Source organism: Pelodiscus sinensis, chromosome 22 (genome assembly GCF_052426305.1).
Source record: "Pelodiscus sinensis isolate ZL-2025 chromosome 22, ASM5242630v1, whole genome shotgun sequence".
NCBI lineage: Eukaryota > Metazoa > Chordata > Testudines > Trionychidae > Pelodiscus > Pelodiscus sinensis.
This window is the reverse complement of record NC_143073.1, coordinates 16,319,334-16,342,405: the sequence shown is the minus strand read 5'-3', so window position 1 is coordinate 16,342,405 and position 23,072 is coordinate 16,319,334. Positions and strand designations below refer to the sequence as shown.

General features: G+C 51.9%; 2 protein-coding genes across 3 annotated transcripts; both read left to right on the top strand.

The window, feature by feature from the left end:
- The first annotated feature begins 273 nt into the window (after positions 1–273).
- Positions 274–3,045, top strand: LOC102444775 (stress-associated endoplasmic reticulum protein 1-like). The gene is made up of 3 exons (XM_006132649.5): positions 274–547; positions 834–909; positions 2,685–3,045. Exons 1-3 carry the CDS (start codon positions 464–466, stop codon positions 2,723–2,725), a joined length of 201 nt encoding a protein of 66 aa, XP_006132711.1. The 5' UTR covers positions 274–463; the 3' UTR covers positions 2,726–3,045.
- A 218-nt stretch (positions 3,046–3,263) lies between these two features.
- Positions 3,264–23,055, top strand: SRRT (serrate, RNA effector molecule). 2 transcript variants are annotated; one of them, XM_014578330.4, is made up of 20 exons: positions 3,264–3,863; positions 4,631–4,769; positions 5,509–5,637; positions 12,311–12,460; positions 12,537–12,728; positions 16,750–16,919; positions 17,258–17,427; positions 17,643–17,744; positions 17,936–18,050; positions 18,275–18,450; positions 18,539–18,600; positions 18,672–18,750; positions 18,985–19,176; positions 19,414–19,584; positions 19,721–19,874; positions 20,157–20,350; positions 20,667–20,823; positions 21,082–21,171; positions 22,610–22,706; positions 22,801–23,055. In XM_014578330.4, the coding sequence occupies exons 2-20, from the start codon at positions 4,651–4,653 to the stop codon at positions 22,874–22,876; spliced, it is 2,595 nt and encodes an 864-aa protein (XP_014433816.3). In that variant the 5' UTR covers positions 3,264–3,863; positions 4,631–4,650; the 3' UTR covers positions 22,877–23,055. The 2 variants fall into 2 exon arrangements, with proteins under 2 accessions (XP_014433816.3, XP_006132708.3); XM_006132646.5 differs by having other exon boundaries at positions 3,653–3,863; positions 12,540–12,728.
- Positions 23,056–23,072: the final 17 nt, after the last annotated feature.

Sequence of the window (23,072 nt, the reverse complement as noted above, 5' to 3'; positions counted from 1 at the left end):
CACATGGAAGGCAAAATGGCCGCTCCCAGGTTCGTACGCGCCTGGCTCACATGAGCGGGGCAGGCGAACAAAGATGGCCATCTCTGGCGTCTGCCCCCTGACACGGAAGGACGGGGAAACGATCCCTTCCGTTCAATTTACGGCGCATGCGTGTCAGGACATAACTGGCGCTCGGGAATCACGTGATCATTGGCCCTTGCCTATCATCGGTGCGCTTGCGCAGCGTCTCGCTTCCGGGACATTGGCTCCTGAGCCCGGGCTACTAGCAGAGTGACCAAAACACTGCGCATGCGCAGTGGTCTGTCCTAAGCTGCCCACACCGCACACATTCACTAGCAGCCTTTCGCGTCTGCCTGCGGTTTCTGCGCGCATGCGCCTTGAAGCTCTCCGCGACTTTTTTTTTAAGATCCTGCGCGTGCGCAGATATTGACAGTTTGGACAGCCTAGCGGGGCGACTGGGATCATGTCTGGGGTGCAACGCATGAGAGTGGCGAACGAGAGACACCGACAGAGCGTTACGCAGAGGGGGGGCCCCCATCGGGCCCCGGTACGAGGGGCTGTGGGTCGGGAGTGAGGGGCACTGGGTGGGCTGGGCTGGCAGGGGCTGTGCATGGGGAGCGAGGGGCACTGGTAGGGCTGGGGGGCAGGGCTGGCACGGGCTGCGGGTTGGGAGTTGGGGTGTGTGTCCTGTCTCTGACACCTTGTAAACTTCAAAAACAACAAATGGTCTGGTAGCACTTTATAGACTAACAAAAGATGTAGATGGTATCTTGAGCTTTCGTGGGCACAGCCCACTTCTTCAGATGACCGGAGTTTCCTTGTGTCCCACACAGAAAGCTGCCTTGGAAGAGAAAGCTGCCGTAGGGCCGTGGTTGCTGGCCCTGTTTGTGTTCGTGGTCTGTGGCTCAGGTCAGTTGGGTGTGATCAACTGTTGACCCTTAAGCCTAAGGATTTGTGGTAGGGCAGAGATGGGCTGTACTAGGGCTCTTTTTTTTTTTTTGACACGTTAGGTTGACAGGGATTTATAGCATTAATGCTGAAACCTAATGTAGGTTATTTTTATGCTGCTTCCTACTATGGCTTCCTAACTATGGTATCGTGATCCATTAGCCGGTATTTACCTTTGGTATAACGTTGGAGACTAGCAGCAGGAGCCCCATTCATGTGATACAGCTACACAAGAACCTAACTCCAAAGGGAGGGTTTCAGTTGTGTTGTTTACTGTTGATCCTAATAATGGAGGTTGATTAATTTCAGGTCTCTGTGGTTTTTAGCCCTGAAATTTAATGTTGGAAGCTAGAAACAAGCATATACTCTAGGGAGGGCTGTGTCTACACTGGCATGAATTTCCGGAACTGCTTAAAACGGAATACTATTCCGTTTTCAGTTTTTCCGGAAAAGGAGCGTCTACATTGGCAGGCTGCTTTTCCGGAAAAGCCCTTTTTCCGGAAAAGCGTCTGTGGCCAATGTAGACACGCTTTTCCGGAAAAGAGCCCCTATCGCCATTTTCGCAATTGGGGCTTTTTTCCGGAAAAGACTACTGGGCTGTCTACACTGGCCCTTTTCCGGAACAGTGTTCCGGAATAAGGACTTATGCCCGAGCGGGAGCAGAATAGTTTTTCCGGAATAGTGGCTGATTTTGTACAGTAGAGCATCGTTGCTTTTCCGGAAATTCAAGGGCCAGTGTAGACAGCTCGCAGCTTATTCCGGAAAAGCGGCTCATTTTCTGGAATAAGTGGCCCAGTGTAGAAACAGCCTAGGCGTGCATGTTTATTCTGAAACTTAATGAAGGGAGCAGTGTTGCCCCTAAGCTGAGCACTTGGAAAGTCACCCAGGAGAGATTCAAATGCCTCCCTGCTGATTAGCAGAGCAGCAACAGCTGGCAGCATAAGTGTCTACTGGTGGTGCACATATGCACATATATTGGTGCATGTAACAAAATTTACTCCACAGATGGATGGAAAAATTAGAGGGCACACTGGAGGGGAGCGGTGGGCATCAGTGGGTCCACTCCCTGAAATGGAGTGGGGTGACCAACAGACATGAGTTGGCCCATTCTCTTTATTTAACCTGAATTGTTATTTTGACACTATTAGCAGAATTGTCCCCCTAAACTGGCTCACTCAGAAATCTAATGATTGCACTTAGCCCTGAGAAAGTGCCCTGGATAGGCATTTAATTTGCAGTTTAATTGCAATTGGAGACAAAATGCTGTCATGCAGAGTATTTGCTCCACCCCTTCACTATAGTTGCTGTCTCATGTAGGTTGTTAACTCTGAAGACTATTAACATGGTCAGTTGGATATGGGAAGGGTTCATCCAAATGTGTTGGTGTCAGTTAGAGGATTGGGTCTGCTTACTATGGTCCCTACTGCTGTCGGGGATGTGCAAACTTCCCCTGGGAGTTTAGTGTCCTAGCAGCATTGCTGACAGAGCTGAGTCCGTGTGTGTTCACTCTGAAACCTACTAATGGGGGATGAGAAGCTAATGCTAAATTAGGCTCCAGCCCCTCTGTCCAGATAATCCAGGTCCCACTGGCCTTAGGAGGGGAGGAGCCATACAATAAGCCCCTCCCATAACCCCAAGATGTGTCCCTGATTGCTTCCAAGTATGAAGGGTGGGAAACTGGGAGCTCCGCCCCAAACTCCAGCCTCAGTCTGCCCCCTTGTCCCTTCCCCCCCCAGCTATCTTCCAGATAATCCAGAGCATCCGCCTTGGAGGATGATGGGAAACACCGCTCTCCCTCCTGATCCTCTTCTCAGGGAATTCTGGGATACATCCTGGACCTCCAGTGACTCTCTGATATACGTTAGTGCCCCCCACCCATCTGCTTGCCTCCCTTCCTGTTTGGCCCTTGTGTGTTTCCAGCTCCGGATGGGGGTGCCCCCTGGAGGCTGTGTGAAGGCAGCCAGGGGTATGATGGGGGAGGGCACGGCTCGGGTGTGTGTAGATTTTCTCCTTTGAATGGGTAATGCTGCCCCCTATGGAATTTGCCACGTCTAAGTGTTGATGGGAAATACATTAAATGTTGGGATTTGTAATAAACCAGCCGCGAGCGTGGTTTGTATCCTCCCTCCGTGGACCCCTCCCCCCAGCCCCTCTCCGCAACACAGTGCTCCCCTGTAGACTCCCAAATTTGAGAACTGGCTGGAGCCGCATGAAAGTGACCCCCCTCCCGGCCACTGAGCCCCAGAGCAGGGCAGAGAGCCCGGGCGCGGGCAGGGGCTTTCCCCACAATAGAGCGTCCCCATCTGCAGCTCCGGAAAGTGGAGTAGGCGGTGTCCCATCTAGAGAGTCATTAACACCATAGAGTCCTCCGTCCTAGAGAGTCTCTTCCGCCGCTTATCATAGTTTGGAACGGCTGTTTCCTAGAGTGTCGCTCATATTGAACCATAGAGTCCACCCGCTTTAGCGTTTCGGCGCACTCCTCGTAGAGAGCCGCCCGAACCATAGAGTCCTCTTGCCTTAGAGCGGCCCGCCCGCACCATAGAGGTCTCATGAGCAGGCTTGTCCTTCGCGCAGACCATAGAGAGGCTTTCTCCTTAGAGCGTTTTTCCTAACTCGCACCATAGAGCTGTACACAGCTAACCCGTAGAGCGTCTCTCCTCCGTTCACGTCCACCATAGAGTCACGGCGTCCTAGAGCGTCCTTCTCACCTCCCACTGTAGAAGCGCGCCCGCTCCGGCCTATGTCACTTGAGTACCATAGAGTCAGAGTCTGCCAACTCCCAGAGCGACTCGCCGGAACTATAGACACGCGACCCTAGCGTGGTCTGTTTCTTCGCTTTCCGGCTCCATCCGGGAATCCGGCGAGCGCCGCGCGGGCACCGGGGACTGGAGGCGGCAGCGCGGGGCCGAGAGCGGGTGAGGGGTCACTGTCCTGGGGGAGCTCCCTGCAGCACGAAGCCCCTTCTCGGGGGTTACACCCCCTGGCTCCTGGGACCGCCCCTCTCTGAGCTCCCAGCGCGCCTGGCTCTGCCCTGGGCCCCTCAGGGAGTCCACTCGCTCTGGGCCCCCGGGGCCTCCACTCGCAGGGGGCCAGTGCAGCCCTGTTCTCAGACCGGAGCGACTCTCCGCCAGCGGCACACAGGAGGGTTCATTGAGCACTGAACCCAGCACAGGAACTCTCAGGCCTGCAGGCCTGGCCCCCCTCAGCCCAGCACGTCTGAGTCTCCCCTGCAGCCAGGTGGGCTCTGCCTGCTCCCCCTGCCCAGGCCAGCAGCCCCCTCCTCCCAGCCCAGCCCCCAAATCCCTCCCCAGCAGCCCCTCCCCGGCCTCTGTCTTCTGCCCAGGTAACCAGGAACTCCTGGGTTCCTCTCTTCTTTGCCTCCCCTCTCCTCCGCCCTTTGTCCCCCTCCCCTTCCCTCAACCAACTGGGCAGATAACCTGTAGCCCATTGTCTTCCTGCTGACCAGAACTGGCTGTGCCATCTGTACTGTGTCTCCTGGTCACCAGTCACTGGGGTCCCTAGTTCTGTGCTAGTCCCTTATAACAAAATATCTTGTTAAACCAGTAACACCGAAGAACCCCTTCTGTGTGCAGCCCACAAATCCCCCACTTCATCATAGTAACCTGCTGACGTACCCCAAAGGGGTCTCTGCATAACCAGCCACACCTTTTCGCTTGTGCAGCTCTCTTGGTGTCCTAGGCAATGGGTGATAGTGATGATGAGTACGACCGCCGGCGTAGGGATAAGTTCCGTCGGGAGAGAAGTGACTACGATCGCTCCCGGGAACGTGATGACCGGCGCCGGGATGATTGGAATGACAGGTTGGAATTTGGAGAGTCCAGGTGGTTTGTGTCACATCATGGCTTCCTGGAAAAGGGATCCTGCTGTGTTGGTGCCTTGCCCTGAAAGGCATGGGAGACTTGTGTGTGGGTGATTTTTCTGGGGGAGGGTGTGCTGTAGAGCTCTATATCTTTGATTATCTTGCCCTAGCAGATACATGTGGGGACTAGGCGTGTGAGATCCTTGTCAAACAGTTAACTGGTTAAACATTAGTTTAACCCAGTGTTTCCCAATTGGTGCTCCGTGGAACCCCAGGGTTCCGCAAAGTGAAAGTAAGGGTTCCGTGAGAACGCAGCATTGACCCCCCCCCCCCTTAAAGAGACAGAGTATTTTGCAGGGTTTTTTTGCTCAACCAATTCTGGCAAGGCTCTTTTTTTTTGCTTGCCAAATTTTACTCTGGGAACCCTAGAGGTTCCTTGGAATTATTTTAAGTTGAAAAGGGTTCCGTGGCTAAATAAATTCAGGAAACACTGGTTTAACCTAATAGTTAACCGACTAGAGGGATCTCACCATTCCAGCCCACCGGGTTTCTGCTCCTGGCCCCAGTGTTGGGGTTGGAGCAATGCTTCACCTGGTAGGGAGATGCTGCTTGATTAGCCAGTTACCCACTCACATCCCTAGTGGTGGCATGATTTGCTTTTTGGGGATAGTAGTGGAGGGGAGTGTAGAAGTTCCCTGGTGGAAGAATATATCAGTGTGGTGATCAGTTTGCCCTTGTAGGGAGTGGGACCGTGGCCGGGAGCGCCGGAGCAGAGGCGAGTACCGGGACTACGACCGCAACCGCCGGGAGCGTTTCTCCCCCCCCCGGCATGAGTTGAGTCCTCCGCAGAAACGCATGCGCCGTGACTGGTGAGTGAGTGCCCCTTGCTGGGTCCCCATAGTGTGCCACCCTGGTTAAAAGATCAGTATACATACAGAAGTACAGTTCTGAGATCAGTTTCATATACATACAGAAGTACAGTTCTGAGATCAGTTTCATACTAGCGATGGCAGGTCTTACAGAATTAGTCTGTAGGTTATAGTCCAATATTCATATTTCTGGGTGGGATCCAAATGGGACTAAAGATCTCAATCTTAGAACTTAGCTTCCCTGATAAAGCATCAAGCAGATCTGAGAACAATGTTCCCTCTAATCTTTTCCATCCATACATGGATTATTTCAGCCCACATGCAGAATATATTTTTATGTGCACCGAGGCATGTGTGAATGTGCAGCACCAACTGAAACACAAAACCTAGCTGTGGACGCTCTACTAAGCAGGTGGGCAGCATTTGGAATTACTGCCGAGCTGCTGCTGAAGCAGTCAGCTTACAGGGAACGCTGAGTGTTAAAAGGATTGCCTCCTGAACTTGTGCAACCACTCAAGGAAGATTCAGATGCTGTCCAGCTGAATAGCCCAGTGCCCACAGCTAGGTTTTTTGTTTCTACTGGTGGTGCACATTCACACATCCCTTGGTGCATGTGGATGGAAAAGATTAGTGGTAAGATTGATCATGCCCCAAGGATGTTTATACAGAGAGCCCTGCATATCTGTAGTTCATTTTTGCAGATACAGGTATACATTTTGTATCAACACAGAGCTCTATTTATATAGATTTCTAATAGTCTTCTGGCCCTGCAAGTCCTGGGTGAACTTTGACATAACCCATTTCCCAAACATGGCCAACAACTACATGAAGTAACATAAGGTAATGTATCCATTAAGTCACTTTAAAGTGACACACGGACAGTCGCATTATTTCACCAGAGATTCATCTAAATGTTAATATTATCTTTGACCCAATAATTATAGTAATAAACAGAAACTGTTTACATGGCTAATAGCTAACAAAATATAAGTAAACACATACAACTACTATTAACGTTAATTTCTGGCCATACAGGTTAGGAATGTGAACGTGTACCAGTGTACAGAGACAGCAGCACAGCCAGCTCCCATGGAGCTGCCTCTCCCCCCTCTTTGATGTGTCACTGATATAGAGCAGGGGTGGGCAAAAGGGCCTTTGTGGGCCTGATCCAGCTTGCCAAGCAGGTTGATTCGACCCGCAGAGGCCCTGCTGCTCCCCTGCCCCCAGGCCAATTAGGACCTGGGGGCGGGGGAATATGCAAAGCTTCCTCCCGCCCTGGCAGGACCACACAGCGCTTTGAAGTACCATGCGCTTCTCACAGGGTGGGAGGGGATGTCAAGCGTTCTTCCACCCCTAGGCCCGGATTGGCCTGGGGATGGGAGGAGCACGCAAAGTTTCCTCCCCCCACCCCCCTGCCCTGTGTGGAGCACGCAGCACTTCAAAGTGCCGTACGCTTGTGCAGGGCAGGGGCAGGGCGAAGGAAGCTTCACGCAGCTCCCCCACCCCCAGGCCTTGATTGGCTGGGGGGCAGGAGGAGCATGCGAAGCCTCCTCCTGCCCTATGAGGAATGCGTAGCACTTTGAAGTGCTGCACACTCCCCGCATCCCCAGACCAATCAGAGCTTGGGTGCAGGAGAGCTGTGCGAAGCTTCCTTTGCCCTGCCCCTGCCCCGCAAGAAGCACGTGGCACTTCAAAGTGTCACATGCTCCTCACAGGGCAGGAGGAGGCTTCGTGCACTCCCCAGGCCCTGATTGGCCTGGGGATGTGGGAGTGTGCGAAGCCTCTTCCCACCCTTCCAGGGGCATGGGTGCCTAGTGGGGGGGGGGGGGGGCAAAGGGGCTCCACCCACAGACTGATCATGGTCTGTGGGTGGGGTAGCTCAGAAGCATCCAGGTCCGGCCCCTTCCGGGGCAGCCTGGGACCACATCAAAAATTTTTGAAGTGGCTCTCTCCCAAAAATTATTGCCCACCCCTGGATATAGAGATAGCAGTGCAGGGAGCAGGCAGGCTGGAGCCAGTATATGCATGGAACCAGCTTTTCCCATCTGCCTGTTGCAGCCCCCCTCCTCCCTGCACTTCTGCTTCCCACAGAGACAGCAATGGGAGTGGGGAGAAGATGGGAGTTGGTGCTTGTCTGCCTCCCTTTTTTCCCCCTTACCCACTATGTAAACATGGAATGACTGAAAATTTCAGTGGTTACGCATTTACAAAAGTAAATGCATTTTAACATCCCTAATACGGGTTTGCATTTCAAAGTTCTAGTCTGATGTGCATTGAGTGGCCTTAATTACCCTTTACATATTTTTCTAACCTAGCTATCTGTATAGGTTGACTCTGGGTCAGTTAGCCTACAGAATGCTTAGCTCTTTGTGGCCATGTGTCATGCTCCGTATAAGATTTTGTAATTATATAACAGTGGTAGAAACAATGGTTGTTATGGTCATGCTTTAATCAAATAACATCACCGGGCGATACCCAGATATTCCTGGCAAATGATCTGCTCTGAACAATGCTGAGAGAGATGAAACTCTCTCATAGACCTGTTAGACCCTGAGCATGTGAGCAAAAACCACACAGCCAAGGACCTGCGAGAAGGAATCCTGGCCCTTCTCCCTCCTCCTCTCCCCCCACCCCCTGCCTGAATCCCAGCTCCACCCATGACCATCCCTGGTACCTCAGAGGAAGGAAATTAAAAAACAACCTCCCAGAATATATAGAGGTTTTATAAAAATAAAACACCCTTCCTGATCTCAGATTTCAGCTGATCACAGCCCTGAAGCATTAAGCACATAAAGGGACCCCAGTGCCACCAAATCCTGTCCCCAGCTAACACAAGCAGCCCTGTCATAAGTCTGTGCGTTCTCTTAAAACTGGCTTAGTTGTTTGCCCCCACAATTCATATCAGGAGGCAGATCAGTCCCTCTGATGATTAGAAACCTTCTAATTTCCCCTTGAATTTGTTCCTGGTTCATCCTTTGAGCCAATGTTAGCCTTTTGCTCCAATAGCTCTTTGCCCACCTTCATGTATTTAGAGAGAGTGAACAGTCTCCCCTCTCAATTTGCAAAAGCGATGAGGAGTCCTGTGGCACCTTATAGACTAACTGAAGTGTAGGAGCATAAGCTTTCGTGGGCAAAGACCCACTTCGTCCACTTCTCTCAATTTGTGAGACTAAACAAATCAAATTCATGCAGTCCTATCATCCTAGCTGTGTCACTTGCAATTTATCTTCCTTGAACTGGAAGGCAGGTTTTTTCCCCCTTATTTCAGATACCTTTTGCATTCTGAGTCTAATCTCCTTTAAGACCTTGTGCTTTTTGATCCAGCCAGTTTCTTCAACTCATTCTCTTTGTCCCCCAATTTTTGCGCTTTTGAAATAAAAAATCCTGAGCCTGTGACCTCGTTTTTTATTACACTTCTGTGTAACTGAAGTTTATGATCACTCCATCCAAGGGTATCCCTAGCAGCTCTTCTGCAAGGCTTAGCCAGGAGATCTTGAATGATCTAAAATTAAAAAGGAATCTACAAAAAGTGGAAACTAGGTCAAGTTACAAAGGATGAATACCAACAAATAAAACAAGTATGTAGGGGCAAAATTAGAACAAGGCACAAAACAAGCTCAGATTAGCTAGAGATATAAAGGTTAAGAAAACATTCTACAGATATATTAGATGCAAGATAAAGATCAAGGACAGTGTAGGTCCATTGCTCAATGAAGAGGGAAAAACAATAATAGAAAATGTAGAAATGGTAGAGGTGCATCCTGACTTCTTTGTTTCAGTTTTCACTAAGAAGATTGGTGGTGATTTGAAGCCCAGCATAGAGAATGCTGGTGAAAATGAGAGGTTCAGAAATTAAAATAGGAAAAGAACAAAGATTACTTAGATGAATTAAATGTCTTCAAGTCACCAGGGCCTGAGGAAATGGATCCTAGAATATTCAAGTAGCTGATTGAGGAGGTATCTGAGCCATTAGTTATTTCCTTTGAAATGTCATGGAAAATGGGAGAGATTCCAAAAGATGGAAAAGGGCAGATTTAGCATCCATCTATAAAAAGGGAAATGAGGACAGCCCAGGGAATTACAGACCAGTCAGCCTAACTTCTGTTCCAGGGAAGATAGTGGAGCAAATAATTAAGGAATCTATCTGCAAACATCTGGAAGATAATAAAGTGATAAGTAACAGTCAGCAGGGATTGGTAAAGAACAAATCATGCAAACCAACCTGATAGCTTTCTTTGATAGGATAACAAGCCTCGTGGATAAGGGGGAAGCAGTAGATGTTATGTACTAGACTTTAGCAGGTCATTTCATACCTTCTTGCATGACCTTCTCATTAATAAACTAGGAAAATACAGCCTAGATGGGGCTACTATAAGGTGGGTGCGTAACATGCTAGGATAGGATAAGCTTTCAATGGTTCACTGTAATGCTGGAAGGACATAACAAGTGGGATTCTGCAGGGATCCGTTTTGAGACTGGTGCTGTTCAAGGTTTTCATCAACGATTTAGATAATAGCATAGAGAGTACACTTATAAAGTTCACAGATGATACCAAGCTGGGAGGAGATTGCAGGTGTTTTGGAGGATAGGATTATAATTCAGAATGAGCTGGACAAAATTGGAGAAATGGTCTGAGGAAAATGGGATGAAATTCAACAAGGACAAATGTAAAGTACTCCACTTAGGAAGGAACAATCCGTTCCATACGTACAAAATGGGAAATGACTGTCCAAGAAGTATTGCAGAAAGGGATCTAGGAGTCAGTCATAGTGGACCACAAGCAGTCCCCCGCGCTGGGGCTGAGGGCTTCTGCTGGCTCCCAGCCCCCATGCTGGGGCTGCCTGTGGCAGGGTCAGAGGATCCTTCAGCTCAGTGAAGGGCTGACGTGCCTTCTCCCCATTTAATCAGTTCATTGATTAAATAGTATATTTAATTTGCCTTCATTTGACCCTCAGCAGTGCTCCCAGAAATCTTCCTAATGTTACAGCTTGAAAGGGTCAATCTTTTTTTTCCTTGCTTGTATTGTCCCCAAGAATTATTGGGATATCCTTGTTTACAGCTGTGTATAGTTCCTTTGATTCTCATTAGTGTTTATGCACATCCATTGGGGGGAAAAATGTGACTACCAGGCAACTTGTAATTGAAAGTGAATCTTACTATCTGTTACTTGCGGTACCACCCATTGGTCCATCTTTTCCCTTCATCTTGTGGCATAGTGTCATTCTTTGGTTACTTAAATCAGTGGCTCTCAACCTTTCCAAATGACCGTACCCCTTTTGGGAGTCTGATTTGCCTTGTGTACCCTCAAGTTTCACCTCCTTTAAAAACTTTGTGCTTCCAAAATCAGACATAAAAATACAAAAGGGTCACAGCACGCTGGTATAGAGAAATAACTGACTTACATTTTTACTATATAACTATGAAATAAATCCATTGGAATAAAAATCCTCTGCTTACATGTTTGTAGTGCTGCATATACCATCGACTGACAAGTCATTTTCTGGGTGCAGCTTGAGTGTTTACTGGTTGTGGTAGTGCTTTGTATGTAGCCAGCTATAAAACTAGGAAAATGCCCAGAGAAGTCGATGAACCCCGGGAAGACCTCTGCATACAGAGCACTGGTCAAGAGTCACTGATTTGTCAAGTATTTCTTAACTCTAAGGGCTTAGTATGTCTAACCTAAAATCTTACAGGCCTTGTGTTCCAGACCTAATACGTAATTATCCCTCCTGGTTACTAATCAATTTTCTACTTCTGTGATCCTGCAATTCCACTGCATTCAACATATGGTGATTATGCATGTATAGAATCTTAGACCTGGATGGCACCTGAGATCATCAAGTCTTGTCCCCTGCACTCATGGCAGGACCAGCTAGAGCATCCCTGACGGGAGTGTTTCACCTACTTTTAAAAATCTCCAGTGATGGAGATTCCACAACCTCCATAGGAAATGTATTCCAGTGCTTAACCACCCCGACAGGAAGTTTTTCCTAATATCCAACCTAAACCTCCCTTGCTGCAATTTAAGCCCATTTGCTTCTTGTCCTGTCATCAGAGGTTAAGGAGAATAATTTTTCTTCCTCCTCTTTGTAACAAATTTTTAGGTCACCAGTGGGCAGCCTAGGCTGCTAAGTGGGCTGTGTGAGTGGCCCTCCTTTATCTCTGTGGGCCACAAGATTGTTGTTACCATGACAGTCTCTTGGGATAGAGTACTCTTGCTAACTGTGGCTGCATACCTAGAATTTCTGGGCTGTGCCAATTGAACTGTAGTAGCACTTTGACTGGATACAAAGGGAGCGCACGGCTCTCATGGTCAATGTTGTGTGCTATCAGCACACACCTGACTTCACGGGTCTTTGCTGTACGTGTGTGTTACTTTACTAAAACTGGTAGAAAAATACACGTGGACAGAAAATAGCAGAATCTGACAACCCTGTGCGTGAGCAACAGGAAATAAAACGTGTGGCAGGCTGCATGTAGAGCCCCGGAGAGACACAGGCTGCCCATCATTGTTTCAGGTACTTGAAAGCTGTGATCATATCCCTTCTGGTAACATCACTGGATAAACAAATTATAGTGATCTGAGCGGCTATGCCCCAGAGCTTGCAGACCCCAGCCATTTGTCCTGCAGCTCCCCCAAAGTGATTTTGACCCTTCACTTCTCCCCCAACAGGGATGAGCACAGTGCTGACCCCTACCACAGTGGGTACGAGATGCCATACAGCGGGGCAACCGCTGGCCCCACTTACGGACCTCCGCAGCCTTGGGCGCACCCCGAAATGCATGTCATGCAACAGCACCACCTTCTACCCATCCAAGCCAGGTAAATAACCCCCTCCTCGGCCTTCCCTGCCAACCCCACTGGCTTCCCACATGCTGACCATCTCAGCTCTCTCAAGCAGGCTGGGCAACATTGCAGAAGTGGACGTCGGCATGGCACCACCAGTCATGAAGAGTTTCAAGGAGTTCCTGCTGTCCCTGGATGACTCGGTGGACGAGACGGAGGCTGTCAAGCGGTACAACGACTACAAGCTGGATTTCCGGCGCCAGCAGATGCAGGATTTCTTCCTGGCGCACAAGGACGAGGAGTGGTACGTCTGCCACAGGGCCTGGCTTCCCCCGTGTGCTGGGTGCATGTGGGCATGAGTGTCTGATCCGGTCCCGAGACAGAACTGGATGGACCCAGCAGGGCAGAGTTTTGTGGAGGGCTGAGGTCACTGGGGTGGGATAGCAGCTCTGATTCAGTGCTGAAAGTGGTGAAATTCACAGACTGGAGGATCCAAGTTAGGAAGGAGATGTAGGTGCTGCCGCATTCGTCTGTGGTTCTGATCCGATTGGGCAGGGGTGATAGAGTCAGCTAATAAACAGACCGGATGATTCTTATCCAGTCTAGGGGAGCTGGGAATGCTGCAATATTCAGGCCACTGGTTCTGATCCAGTTGAGTAGGTATTGGATGAGCCTGTGGTTCTGATCCGGTGTAGGATAGGCAGGAAGCTGAAACACACAATCTGGCAGTTCTGATATCATGCAGGGAGGTGGGGGAGGGGAAAAGGGAAGGTGGTTTTGCCATTAATGGCCCAGTGGTTCTGACCTAGCATGTCTGGATCCCTGCCCTGGAACAAAAGCTAGTTGTGCAGCTAACTCTGGGAAACTGGTCCTGCCTCTTCTGTCACTAGCTTTTTAGCTGTGCCCCAGTCAGAACTCTGGCACTGTGTCAGTTTCCCAGAGCTCTGTGGGTTTGGCCTGTCTTTTCACTAGCACCTCCTGCCCCGAGAATGCTCTGTGTTTTCCCTGCGGATCAGTGCTTAGGAAAAGGGGAAAGGGTCATTAGAAACTCTTTTTACTCAGTTTTAACCCCTTGAAACAAGGCTCTTTCAGAGTGTCAAGCTGGCTCCCTAAAAATGGCCCTGGGGGAATCATGGTGTGAAAAGGAAGGAAGAGGACAGAGAATTCAAAGGCACTTCACATTCATCCCTTTTGAGGCCTTGGGGGTGGGGGAAGTTCTTAGCTAAAGCAGTTTGGATAGACACCTGTCAGAGATGATCTAGATCAGTGTTTCTCAACCTTTTTTTTTATAAAGTACCCCCTTTTTAAAAAAAAAAAAGTATAAGTACCCCCAGTACCTACAGTTTTCAGACATGCACAATTTTTTTCTACCATTGCAACACATTTGTTTAAACAACTTAATTGTAGCCGGGTGGTCAATGAAGTTTTTGGGGGTAAAAAGTACAAAAATAATAAAACGCAGTAAAACTTAAAACAAAAAATCAGTTTTCTTCAAATTTCAGTTGTGTTGAAGAACCCCCCAGACTTCTCTCAAGTACCCCTAAGGGTATTGGTACCACTGGTTGAGAAACACTGATCTAGATGGTGCTTGATCTGCCCTGAGGGCAGGAGACTGGACTTGATGACCTCTCGAGGTCCCTTCCAGTTCTAGTGTTCTATGATTCTATGAAAATTTGAGTTTTCAGTCTCCATATGGGGTGAAATTTAACAGCTGGCTTTATAGACTGGACCAGAGTTTCTCAACCTTTCTGCTACTGAGTACTGGCTTGCTGTTTTCTTAAATTCTGTCCTGGAGCTCCCTGACACTGGATGTTGAGAAACACTAGGGAGTTATTCTCCATGAATCCTAGCCATGGCACTAGCTGTTACTCCTCTGGCTCAGCACATTTGCCACATGCCCGAGCAGATGCTGAAGTTGCTGGCTTGCTAGCTGGGGTCCCAATTGGATCAGGAAAGCAGTGGGAGAACGGGGGGTAAGAGCCAGTCCACTTGAGTCTGACAGGCAGCTTCCATGCCTCGGTTTCCCCATCTGTAAAACAAGCATGGTTTATGAGATGTGTTCCAGTAGTGGCTAAAATCCCAGAGCAGGGGTGGAGGAAGGGTACCGTGCAGGGTGCCTTGCTGAGATTGAGGCTTCTTTGTACAAAGCACCAGCAAGCAACAGTCTCTGTCCCAAGGTTTCCAGTCGAGACAGAGAACAGGGCAGGAAGGGAAACTGAGGCACAAAGAGACATGATTTGCCCAAGATCACGAATCTGAGTTGGGTATAGAACCTAGCCAACCTGATTTCTTGACACTAGACAATACTACCTTCCAGCCCCTCGTTCTAACCCTCGAAAGTCCACTCCCCCCCCCCCCCCCCCCCAGCCAGGGAGAGAACCCAGGAGTCCTGGCTTTCAGCTGTACTCCCCACCCCAACCCATCATGCTGCCTCCAGACCAAGGGCATAATCCACCATGCCTCATTTTACCTTGTCACCATATGAGGGTACCAGTCCCTCCTGCAGTGAATTAGGAGCGTTGCAGTGACTTCTGCGTGTGCTTCTTGGGTGCTGTGTGTGTGGTTCTTGGGTGCTATTTAACAGGTTTTTCTTAGTTTTAACCACCGTCTCTTAATTTTATTTTATTTTATTTATTTATTTTTGGTGTGTGTGGATGATAACTGTTAATTGACCTTTTTTCCCCTCCTCCCAAGTGCCAGAATCAAGAGAATTCAAAATCAGAAGTCACTTTTGCCGTCAGCTTGGAGAATCTAAATCTCTTGATTTTTTTTGTTTTTGTTTTTCTGCTCCTCTCTCTTGCCTGCGCATTTTTTTAGCTAGATAGCCAGGGCTGGTGCACTGAGCACAATGCAGTGCGTAGCTGAATGTACAGTGGTCAGGAATCAGACAGCTAGCCACAAACAAACCAACCAAAGCAACCAACTCGGGATTTATTTTTTTGTTTTTGGTTCCATAAACCGTTCGGCGAGAGAGAGGGAGTGCGCGCATGTGTCCGTGCGCCATAGCCAAAATAAAGCGCCCGTGGTTAAAACCACCGAAGGAATTTCTCAGGCTCCCGTCGGCAAGCTGGAGTTGATCCTCAGTGTATGTATGACACGTGTTCTGTCTTATTCCATCGGAGCTCAACTCTTTAAAAAAAAATGTAAAAAAATACAGTACGATTAAATAATCACATCTACCGTCCCCCCTCCTGCGAGATAAAAATGGGGGTTTGATGGCCCTGCCTGTCAGCCACGGGGTTCTTTTTAAAATCCACTTCCCAGATGATCTGAAACAAGTGGACACTTAAATTCTGGCCCAAAATCTTGGTTTCTAGCAAGAAGTTTAGTCCCGTGGAGAGCCAGGAGAGTCAGGCACTGACATAGTGTTAAAACTGGTACTATGGGTGCCCTTAGAGCACCCCCTGTGACTGAGATCTCAGCTCCTGTTTGGACCAGACGCTGAATCGAGTCAGTTGAGATCTACTGGTGGGGAGAGCTACGTCCTAGCTGGGTGTTACCTGGATTCCCTGCCCAAAGACCTCTAACTAGCCAAAGGCTTGGTGGCACCTGGAGGAAGCAATTGGTATGAGATTAGAAGTGGCGCTAAGGGACCTTGGTGTGCTGGGTTCCAGGCTTCCAGAGGTCATCTGGCCCCATTCTGCCCTTTGAAGTGATGGACGGGATCTGGCCTCATTCACCCTGGTGGGGTGACAGCCAATGGAACCCAGCTGGGATCTGGTCCCGTTGACCTAAGACCGACGGGGGCCTGTTGGGGTCTGGCTGAATAGACATAGGGAGGGAGAATGACATGCCCTAGGGCCATGCAGCAGTGCTGGGAAGAACCCAGGAGTCCTGGCTCCCAGCTCTAGCTCCTTAGACCCTGCTCCCCAAGCCACAGATGTCCTGACCCTCAATCCATGCTCAGCTCACTTAACTCTTGCAGCATGAGTGAGGGTCTGAGCAGCCAATTTTAACATCCTCTGCCCAGCACTTTGCTAACAGTGTCAGACCGATCCCCCTTCCCTGCACCCTGGGCTTAGGTGGTGGCCCATAGCAAACGAGCATAGCTTAAAAAAACCCCCATGATGTGGGAAAATCATTTTTTTTTCTTCACCAACATCTGCCTCGAATCGTCGATAAATAAGATCCGGGGTGGGGGGCTCATCCCTGCTTTCCCCCATTTTCTGGCCCCCCCCGGTCTTTTTACAATGCCTCCCCCTGTCCAATGCAACCTGCATGTGCAGCTCCTTTAGAGGCTTGGGTTAAGTGGCTTCCTCCCCACGCACTCTAGACCCTGTTCTGACCTTGCCTTGTCTGCCTTTTCCCTTCCTCCCGGCTCGAAGGTTCCGCTCCAAGTACCACCCGGATGAAGCGGGGAAGAGAAAACAGGAAGCCCACAGTGCCCTGCAGAACCGGCTCAGTGTCTTTCTCTACCTCATGGACAATGGCTGGTTCGAGAACTTGCAGTTGGATATTGACAAGGCCAATGCTATCATCAAGATGCTTGATGCTGGTAGGGAAAATTTGAGGGATGGGGGGGCTGAAACGGGCAGGCTTTGGTGCCAAAGATCCCATGTTCAGGTCCAAAGACCCTGTGTGTCTGGGGAGCTGAAGGACTGGAAATGCCCAAGCTCCTGGAGTCCAAATACTGGCATCTCGGCTGCTGGAGTTCAAGAGAGATTCTCCCCTGCAGGAACTGTAGTAGCTCTTCTATCTGCTGTTTCCTTTATCTTATCCTCTTGCGTGAGGGCCCACCTGGGGTATGGAGGGCGGGCGTCTTCTCCAGGTCACACCTATAATCACAGATTATTGCACAACTTACCCATGCCGATTTTTTTTCCCTCCCACCAGCGGTGATCAAGATGGAGGGCGGCACAGAGAATGACCTCAAAATTCTGGACCAGGAAGAAGAGGAGGAGAGGCAGGATAAGGCTGAGCCAGGGAAAAAGGAGGACAACCGCCTGCCCGACGTGGACCGGAAGGGCTCAGACAAAGACGACAAGAAGGAGGAAGGCAAAAAGGTCAGGGGAGCTGACTAACAAGATTCAATCCTGGCTCAGCCTCAGGTGCCATGTAGCTGTGCCTCGGTTTCCCCACTGGGCCTGCTCGCCCAGATTTGAGGGTGGTGGGTGCCGGCCCCAGGAGCTGAGTAGAGATTCCTTATCCTGTCACGGTGGAGGCAGACTTGTCAGGGGACTTGTCAGGGAACCCTGATGGGTTCTATCTGTTTTCCCAGGCTGATGGTGACGAGCCAGTTGAGGATAAAGCCAAGAAATCCTCTGCGGAGGAAGAAGAGAAGCCGGAGAAGGAGGAAGAACCAGAGAAAGAGGCCAAAAAGGTGAGTCCTGGAGCTCCCACCCCCCTTTGCTCTTCCCACTCTGAATTGGCCCAGCCCATTTATCCTCTGCCCTGCTCCTGAGCTCCTGATGGCTCCCCTCCTATCATGCTGGTTCCTGCTTGTCCTGTGTCAGCCTTGCTGGCTCTGCTCCCTGGCTGCACCATTCACCACGCACCCCCTTCTCCTCTCAGGCTAGCAAGAAGCGGAAGCGGAAGCGCAGTGGGGATGACAGCTATGACGAGGGCAGTGTCTCCGAGTCAGAGACAGAGTCAGAAAGCGGCCACGCCGAGGACGACGACAAGGAGGGTGAGAGTCGTGGGGGGCTCTATTCCCTCTAAGGATGCCGGCTCCCGCCTGGCCCCAGGGCAGGCCCTGGCTGGCTTGGGAAGGACAGGGAATGGAGCAGGGGCTTGTCCCATCTAGGGGACACCGGCCCTAGGGTGGGGACTGGTTGGCTTAGGGGTGTGTGGAATGGGGCACAAGGCCAGCCCCCTTTCCCTCCCCCGACTCTGATGTGCCAGGTCTTGCAGGGGGTGCAGAGGAGAAACCCAAGGAAGAGAAGAAGGCCGAGGAGGAGGAGGCGGCAGTGGTGGCGAAGACCAAGGAGAAGGATGGGGGGGAATGCAAACCTCGTCCACTGCACAAGACATGCTCCCTCTTCATGCGTAACATCGCGCCCAACATCTCCCAGGCTGAGATTGTGGCGGTGAGCTGGGGTGCTCATATCCGGGTGGGGGAGGGAGAATAGATCCAGCCCCTTTCCTAATGCTCTCCCTGATCTCTCTCTGCCCCAGCTCTGCAAACGCTACCCGGGCTTCATGCGAGTGGCGCTGTCCGACCCTCAGCCTGAACGGAGGTAGGCGGTGGTGGGCGGGAGGGTGCGGGGGAGCTGTGCCTCCAGGCACTAACTCTGGGCGTCTGTCTCAGGTTTTTCCGCAGGGGCTGGGTCACCTTCAACCGCAGTGTGAACATCAAGGAGATTTGCTGGAGCTTGCAGAACATCCGGGTAAGGCAGCGCCCCCATGGCAGGGGGACATGCCCCAGGCTCTGCCACTGCTTCCCACCAAGAATAGGGGCGTGCATCCCAGTGTCCAAGCAAGGGGTCCCCATGCATCTCAGCGCCGGGCGAGGGGTCCCTGTGTGACCAGCCGCCCCACCCCAGAGGTGGCTGCATCTCCGTGCCAGGAGAAGGGACCCTATGTAACTGGCTGGTCACTGTGTCTCCACTCTCCCCCGCCAGCTACGGGAGTGTGAGCTGAGCCCAGGCGTGAACCGGGACCTGACACGTCGTGTGCGCAATGTGAACGGCATCACACAGCACAAGCAGATTGTGCGCAATGACATCAAGCTAGCAGCCAAGCTGATCCACACCCTGGATGACCGCACTCAGCTGTGGGGTGCAGGCGAGCCCTGCGAGGGCACCCAGCTCTCGGTCAGTACACGGCAGGGGCGGCCCCCACCCTCACCCCCACCCCTTGGCATCCCTTGGTGACTGGGACGACCCACTGTGACCCTGCTTCTAACTCAGAGGATTTGGGGCCCATTTCACTTCTCCCACCCACCCTCTTCCCAGACAGTGCAAAGGCTTTTGGGTTGGCCCCTTGTCACTCTCCCGTGGGGGCTCCCCACTCTGCCCTGCCACTCATCTGTGCCATGCCTTGCCCCCCAGAGCCTGCCCTCACAGAACCCCATCCTGAAGAACATCACGGACTACTTGATTGAGGAGGTGAGCGCAGAGGAGGAAGAGCTGCTGGGGAAGAGTGGGGAGGCCACGGACGAGCCCCCCAAGGAGGGGAACCCAGCTGAGATCAACGTGGAGAGAGACGAAAAGCTCATCAAGGTGGGGCAGAGGGGGCCTGTCCCCTCTAGGGGGCGCCGGCTCCCACCCGGCCTTAGAGTGGGAATTGGCTGGCTGGCACAGGCCTTTCATCTGGACCTGACATCCCACCATCAACCTCCTTCCCCCTGTGCTCCAGGTGCTGGACAAGCTGCTGCTCTACCTGCGCATTGTGCACTCTGTGGATTATTACAACACCTCGGAGTATCTCAATGAGGACGAGATGCCCAATCGCTGCGGCATCATCCACGTGCGTGGGCCTATGCCACCCAACCGCGTCAGCCATGGGGAAGGTACTGCTGGGTGCCTGCCTCCATCCATGGGAGCTGGCGGTGGAGCACAGAGGGGAGAAGGGGGGAAGCTGGGAGCCAGGACCCCAGGGTTCTCGCTCCGGCTCTGGGAGGGGAGTGGGGGCTGGTAGGTTGGAGCAGGGGGCTAGGAGCCAGGACCCCTGGGTTCTCGCTCTGGCTCTGGGAGAGGAGTGGGGCTGGTAGGTTGGAGCAGGGGGCTGGGAGCCAGGACTCCTGGGTTGGAGCAGGGGGCTGGGAGCCACGACTCCTGGGTTCTCCCGGCAGTGGCCGAATGGCAGAAGACTTTCGAGGAGAAGCTGTCTCCACTGTCCACTGTGCGGGAGTCGCTGTCAGAGGAGGAGGCCCAGAAGATGGGCAAGAAGGACCCAGAGCAGGAGGTGGAGAAGTTTGTTACGGCCAACACCCAAGAGCTGGGCAAGGACAAGTGGCTCTGCCCACTCAGTGGCAAGAAATTCAAGGTGTGGGGGAAGATCTGTGCGGGAGGAGGGCAGCTCTCGGCCAGGGCAGGGAGGGGGCATCGAGGAAGGGGAGCTGGTGGGGGCAGCTCTCAGCCGGAGGAGGGAGGGGGGATCTGAGCAGGGGGCTGGAGGGGGCAGCTCTTGTCCAGGAGGAAAGAGGGGGTCCAGGCAGGGGAGCTAGTGGGGGCAGCTTTCAGCCTGGGAAAGAAGGGGGGTCCAAGCAGGGGGCTGGTGGAGGCAGCTCTTGGCCAGGGGAGAGAGGGAGGAAGAGGGCAGGGGAGGATATGCCCTGATTGACACCCCCAACACCCGGCAGGGTCCTGAGTTTGTACGCAAGCACATATTCAACAAGCACGCGGAGAAGATCGAGGAGGTGAAGAAGGAGGTGTCCTTCTTCAACAGCTTCCTGATGGACGCCAAGCGCCCAGCATTACCCGAGCTCAAAGCCAACCAGCCCCCTGTACCAGGGCAGGGTACGTAGTGCCCCCGAGAGATGGTGGGGAGGGGCGGGGGGAGTGTCATATCTTGGGGGCTGTGTGTTCTCCTGAGTCTTGCAGGGGGACTCACAGCCTTTATGTGGAGAGGGATCTGCTGCTCCCCTCTCCGACCACTGGGGGAACTAGTGAGTGACAGCAGCTGGGAGCCAGGACTCCTGAATTTTCCCTCCAGCTCTGGGAAGGGTCTGGGTGGCAGAGTCTCGCGCATCTTCAGTTTCTTTGTTCTCCTTCTAGGTCTTACCCCTGGGCTGCCGTATCCTCACCAGACGCCCCAGGGCCTAATGCCCTATGGACAGCCCCGCCCACCCATGATGGGATATGGTGGTACGTTGAGGGAGACTCACTGGGGGGCATTCTAACCTCACAGTCATTGCTGGCTCCTCATATGGCACTAGAGCAGTGGTTCTCAAAGTGCCCGGGTAGACCACGGTGGGAGCACCCACAGGGACTCATCTGGGGAGAGGGGCCAAGCCATCTCAGTGCCTGCCCCCCCAAGGGTGCCATGGACCAGACCCTACGGGACACCACCCTCAGCAGGACTGGACACCTCAGGGTCACCCACTTGCCCACCCCTGCCTTGGTGCACTGCATTCATCCTCCCCTCCCCCCCATTTCCCTGAACATCCCCCTCCCCTCGAGACACCCTGACCCCATTCCTATTCCCAGAGGCACCCTGCCCCCCATCTCCCTGAACCCCCGCAGCCACTCTGTCCCTCCCCCCCAGCTTTATCGCTAGGCATTCCTTGCCCCCGGCCAGACACCCTACTCCCAGTTTGTTCCTGCACCCTCCCTCCTGGCCAGACCTGCTCCTGCTTCCCTGTTGCTCCTTGCATCCTTCCTCCTGGCCACCCTCCCTTGCTTCTGCTCCCTCCCCCGGCCAGACACCCTAATTCCAGCCTTATTCTGTACGCTACCTCCCTCCCAAATCCTGCTTCCTCACCCCATCCCTATTCCACTCACTAGGAGCCCTCTCACACACACGGAACCCCTCATTTTTCCCCACCCCAGAACCTAAGGAGGTCCATAAAATCCACTAACTCCAGAACCCCAGAAAAGTAAATCTGGCCTATGGGAAGGCCTGAACCTCGGTCTTTCCTGTCCCTTCCTCTCACCTCGTGGGATTGGAGCGCTAAAGGAGTGAGATGTATCAGTGGGGGGCCACATCACTGAGGGTTGCGGGTTTTTAAAGGAGAATTATCTGCTTGTCATTTGTGTGGCCCCCAACTGATTTTTCTGTGGGTCAATGGCCCCCAACAAAAATGTTCCTCACACCTGCAATAAATAAAGAAAACATGGGAACCTTTTGTGTTGGACATACATTGATACTTTATTTCAAATGAAGTTTGATAAAGTAACACGAGAGAGTTAAAACACTTAATTCTGTTTAATAATTTAAATTAAGCAGTTCTCCCTAGCTGCAGCACTAGCAAAATGGTTTAGGTGTAATTAATGGTGAGTTTCCATTAGTATCTGGTGGTCTGTGGAAAGGTTTACATTGGGCCAGGTGGTCCACAGGCCAAAAAGTTTGAGAACCACTGCACTAGAGTGTGCTGTGCTGCTGGGAGCTAGATGAGGATTGAGTGTTGGGCAAAGGGTCCCAGCACCAGAGGTGGCTGCATCTCAGCACCGGCTGAGGGGTCCCTGTGTAACCAGCCGCCCTGCCCCAAAGATGGCTGCATCTTGACACTGGGCAAGAGGTCCCTGGATGATGAGACTATGCGGTGTTGGACTCTGCTGACGTGTCCCTGTGTCTCTCCTGCAGGAGGTCCCCCCTACCCTCATGCCCCCTATGCCGCTGGCCGAGGTAACTATGACAGTTTCCGGGGGCAGGGCGGCTACCTGAACAAACCACGGAACAGGTAGGTGGGGAAGGTTGAACCCATCGAGGGGTGACGGGAGTGCATGTGGAACTGGACTGGCCCATGGCTCTCACCTGCTCCATCTCTCCCCCAGGATGGTTCGGGGTGACCCCCGCGCTATCGTCGAGTACAGAGACCTCGATGCCCCTGAGGATGTGGATTTCTTCTGAGATGGCACTGCCCCTTGTTTTAAGCTCCGCCTCATTCCCCACAGACTGCCCCTCCCCTGTTTTTTTTATACAAATGTCTGCTGCCGACTTTACCGCCCCACCCCCATACATTTTCCTTTTGTACATTTCATTTTGTCGGTCCCAACTTGATTTCAATAAATCCATGGATATAAACCTCAGCTGGCCAGCCTGCATT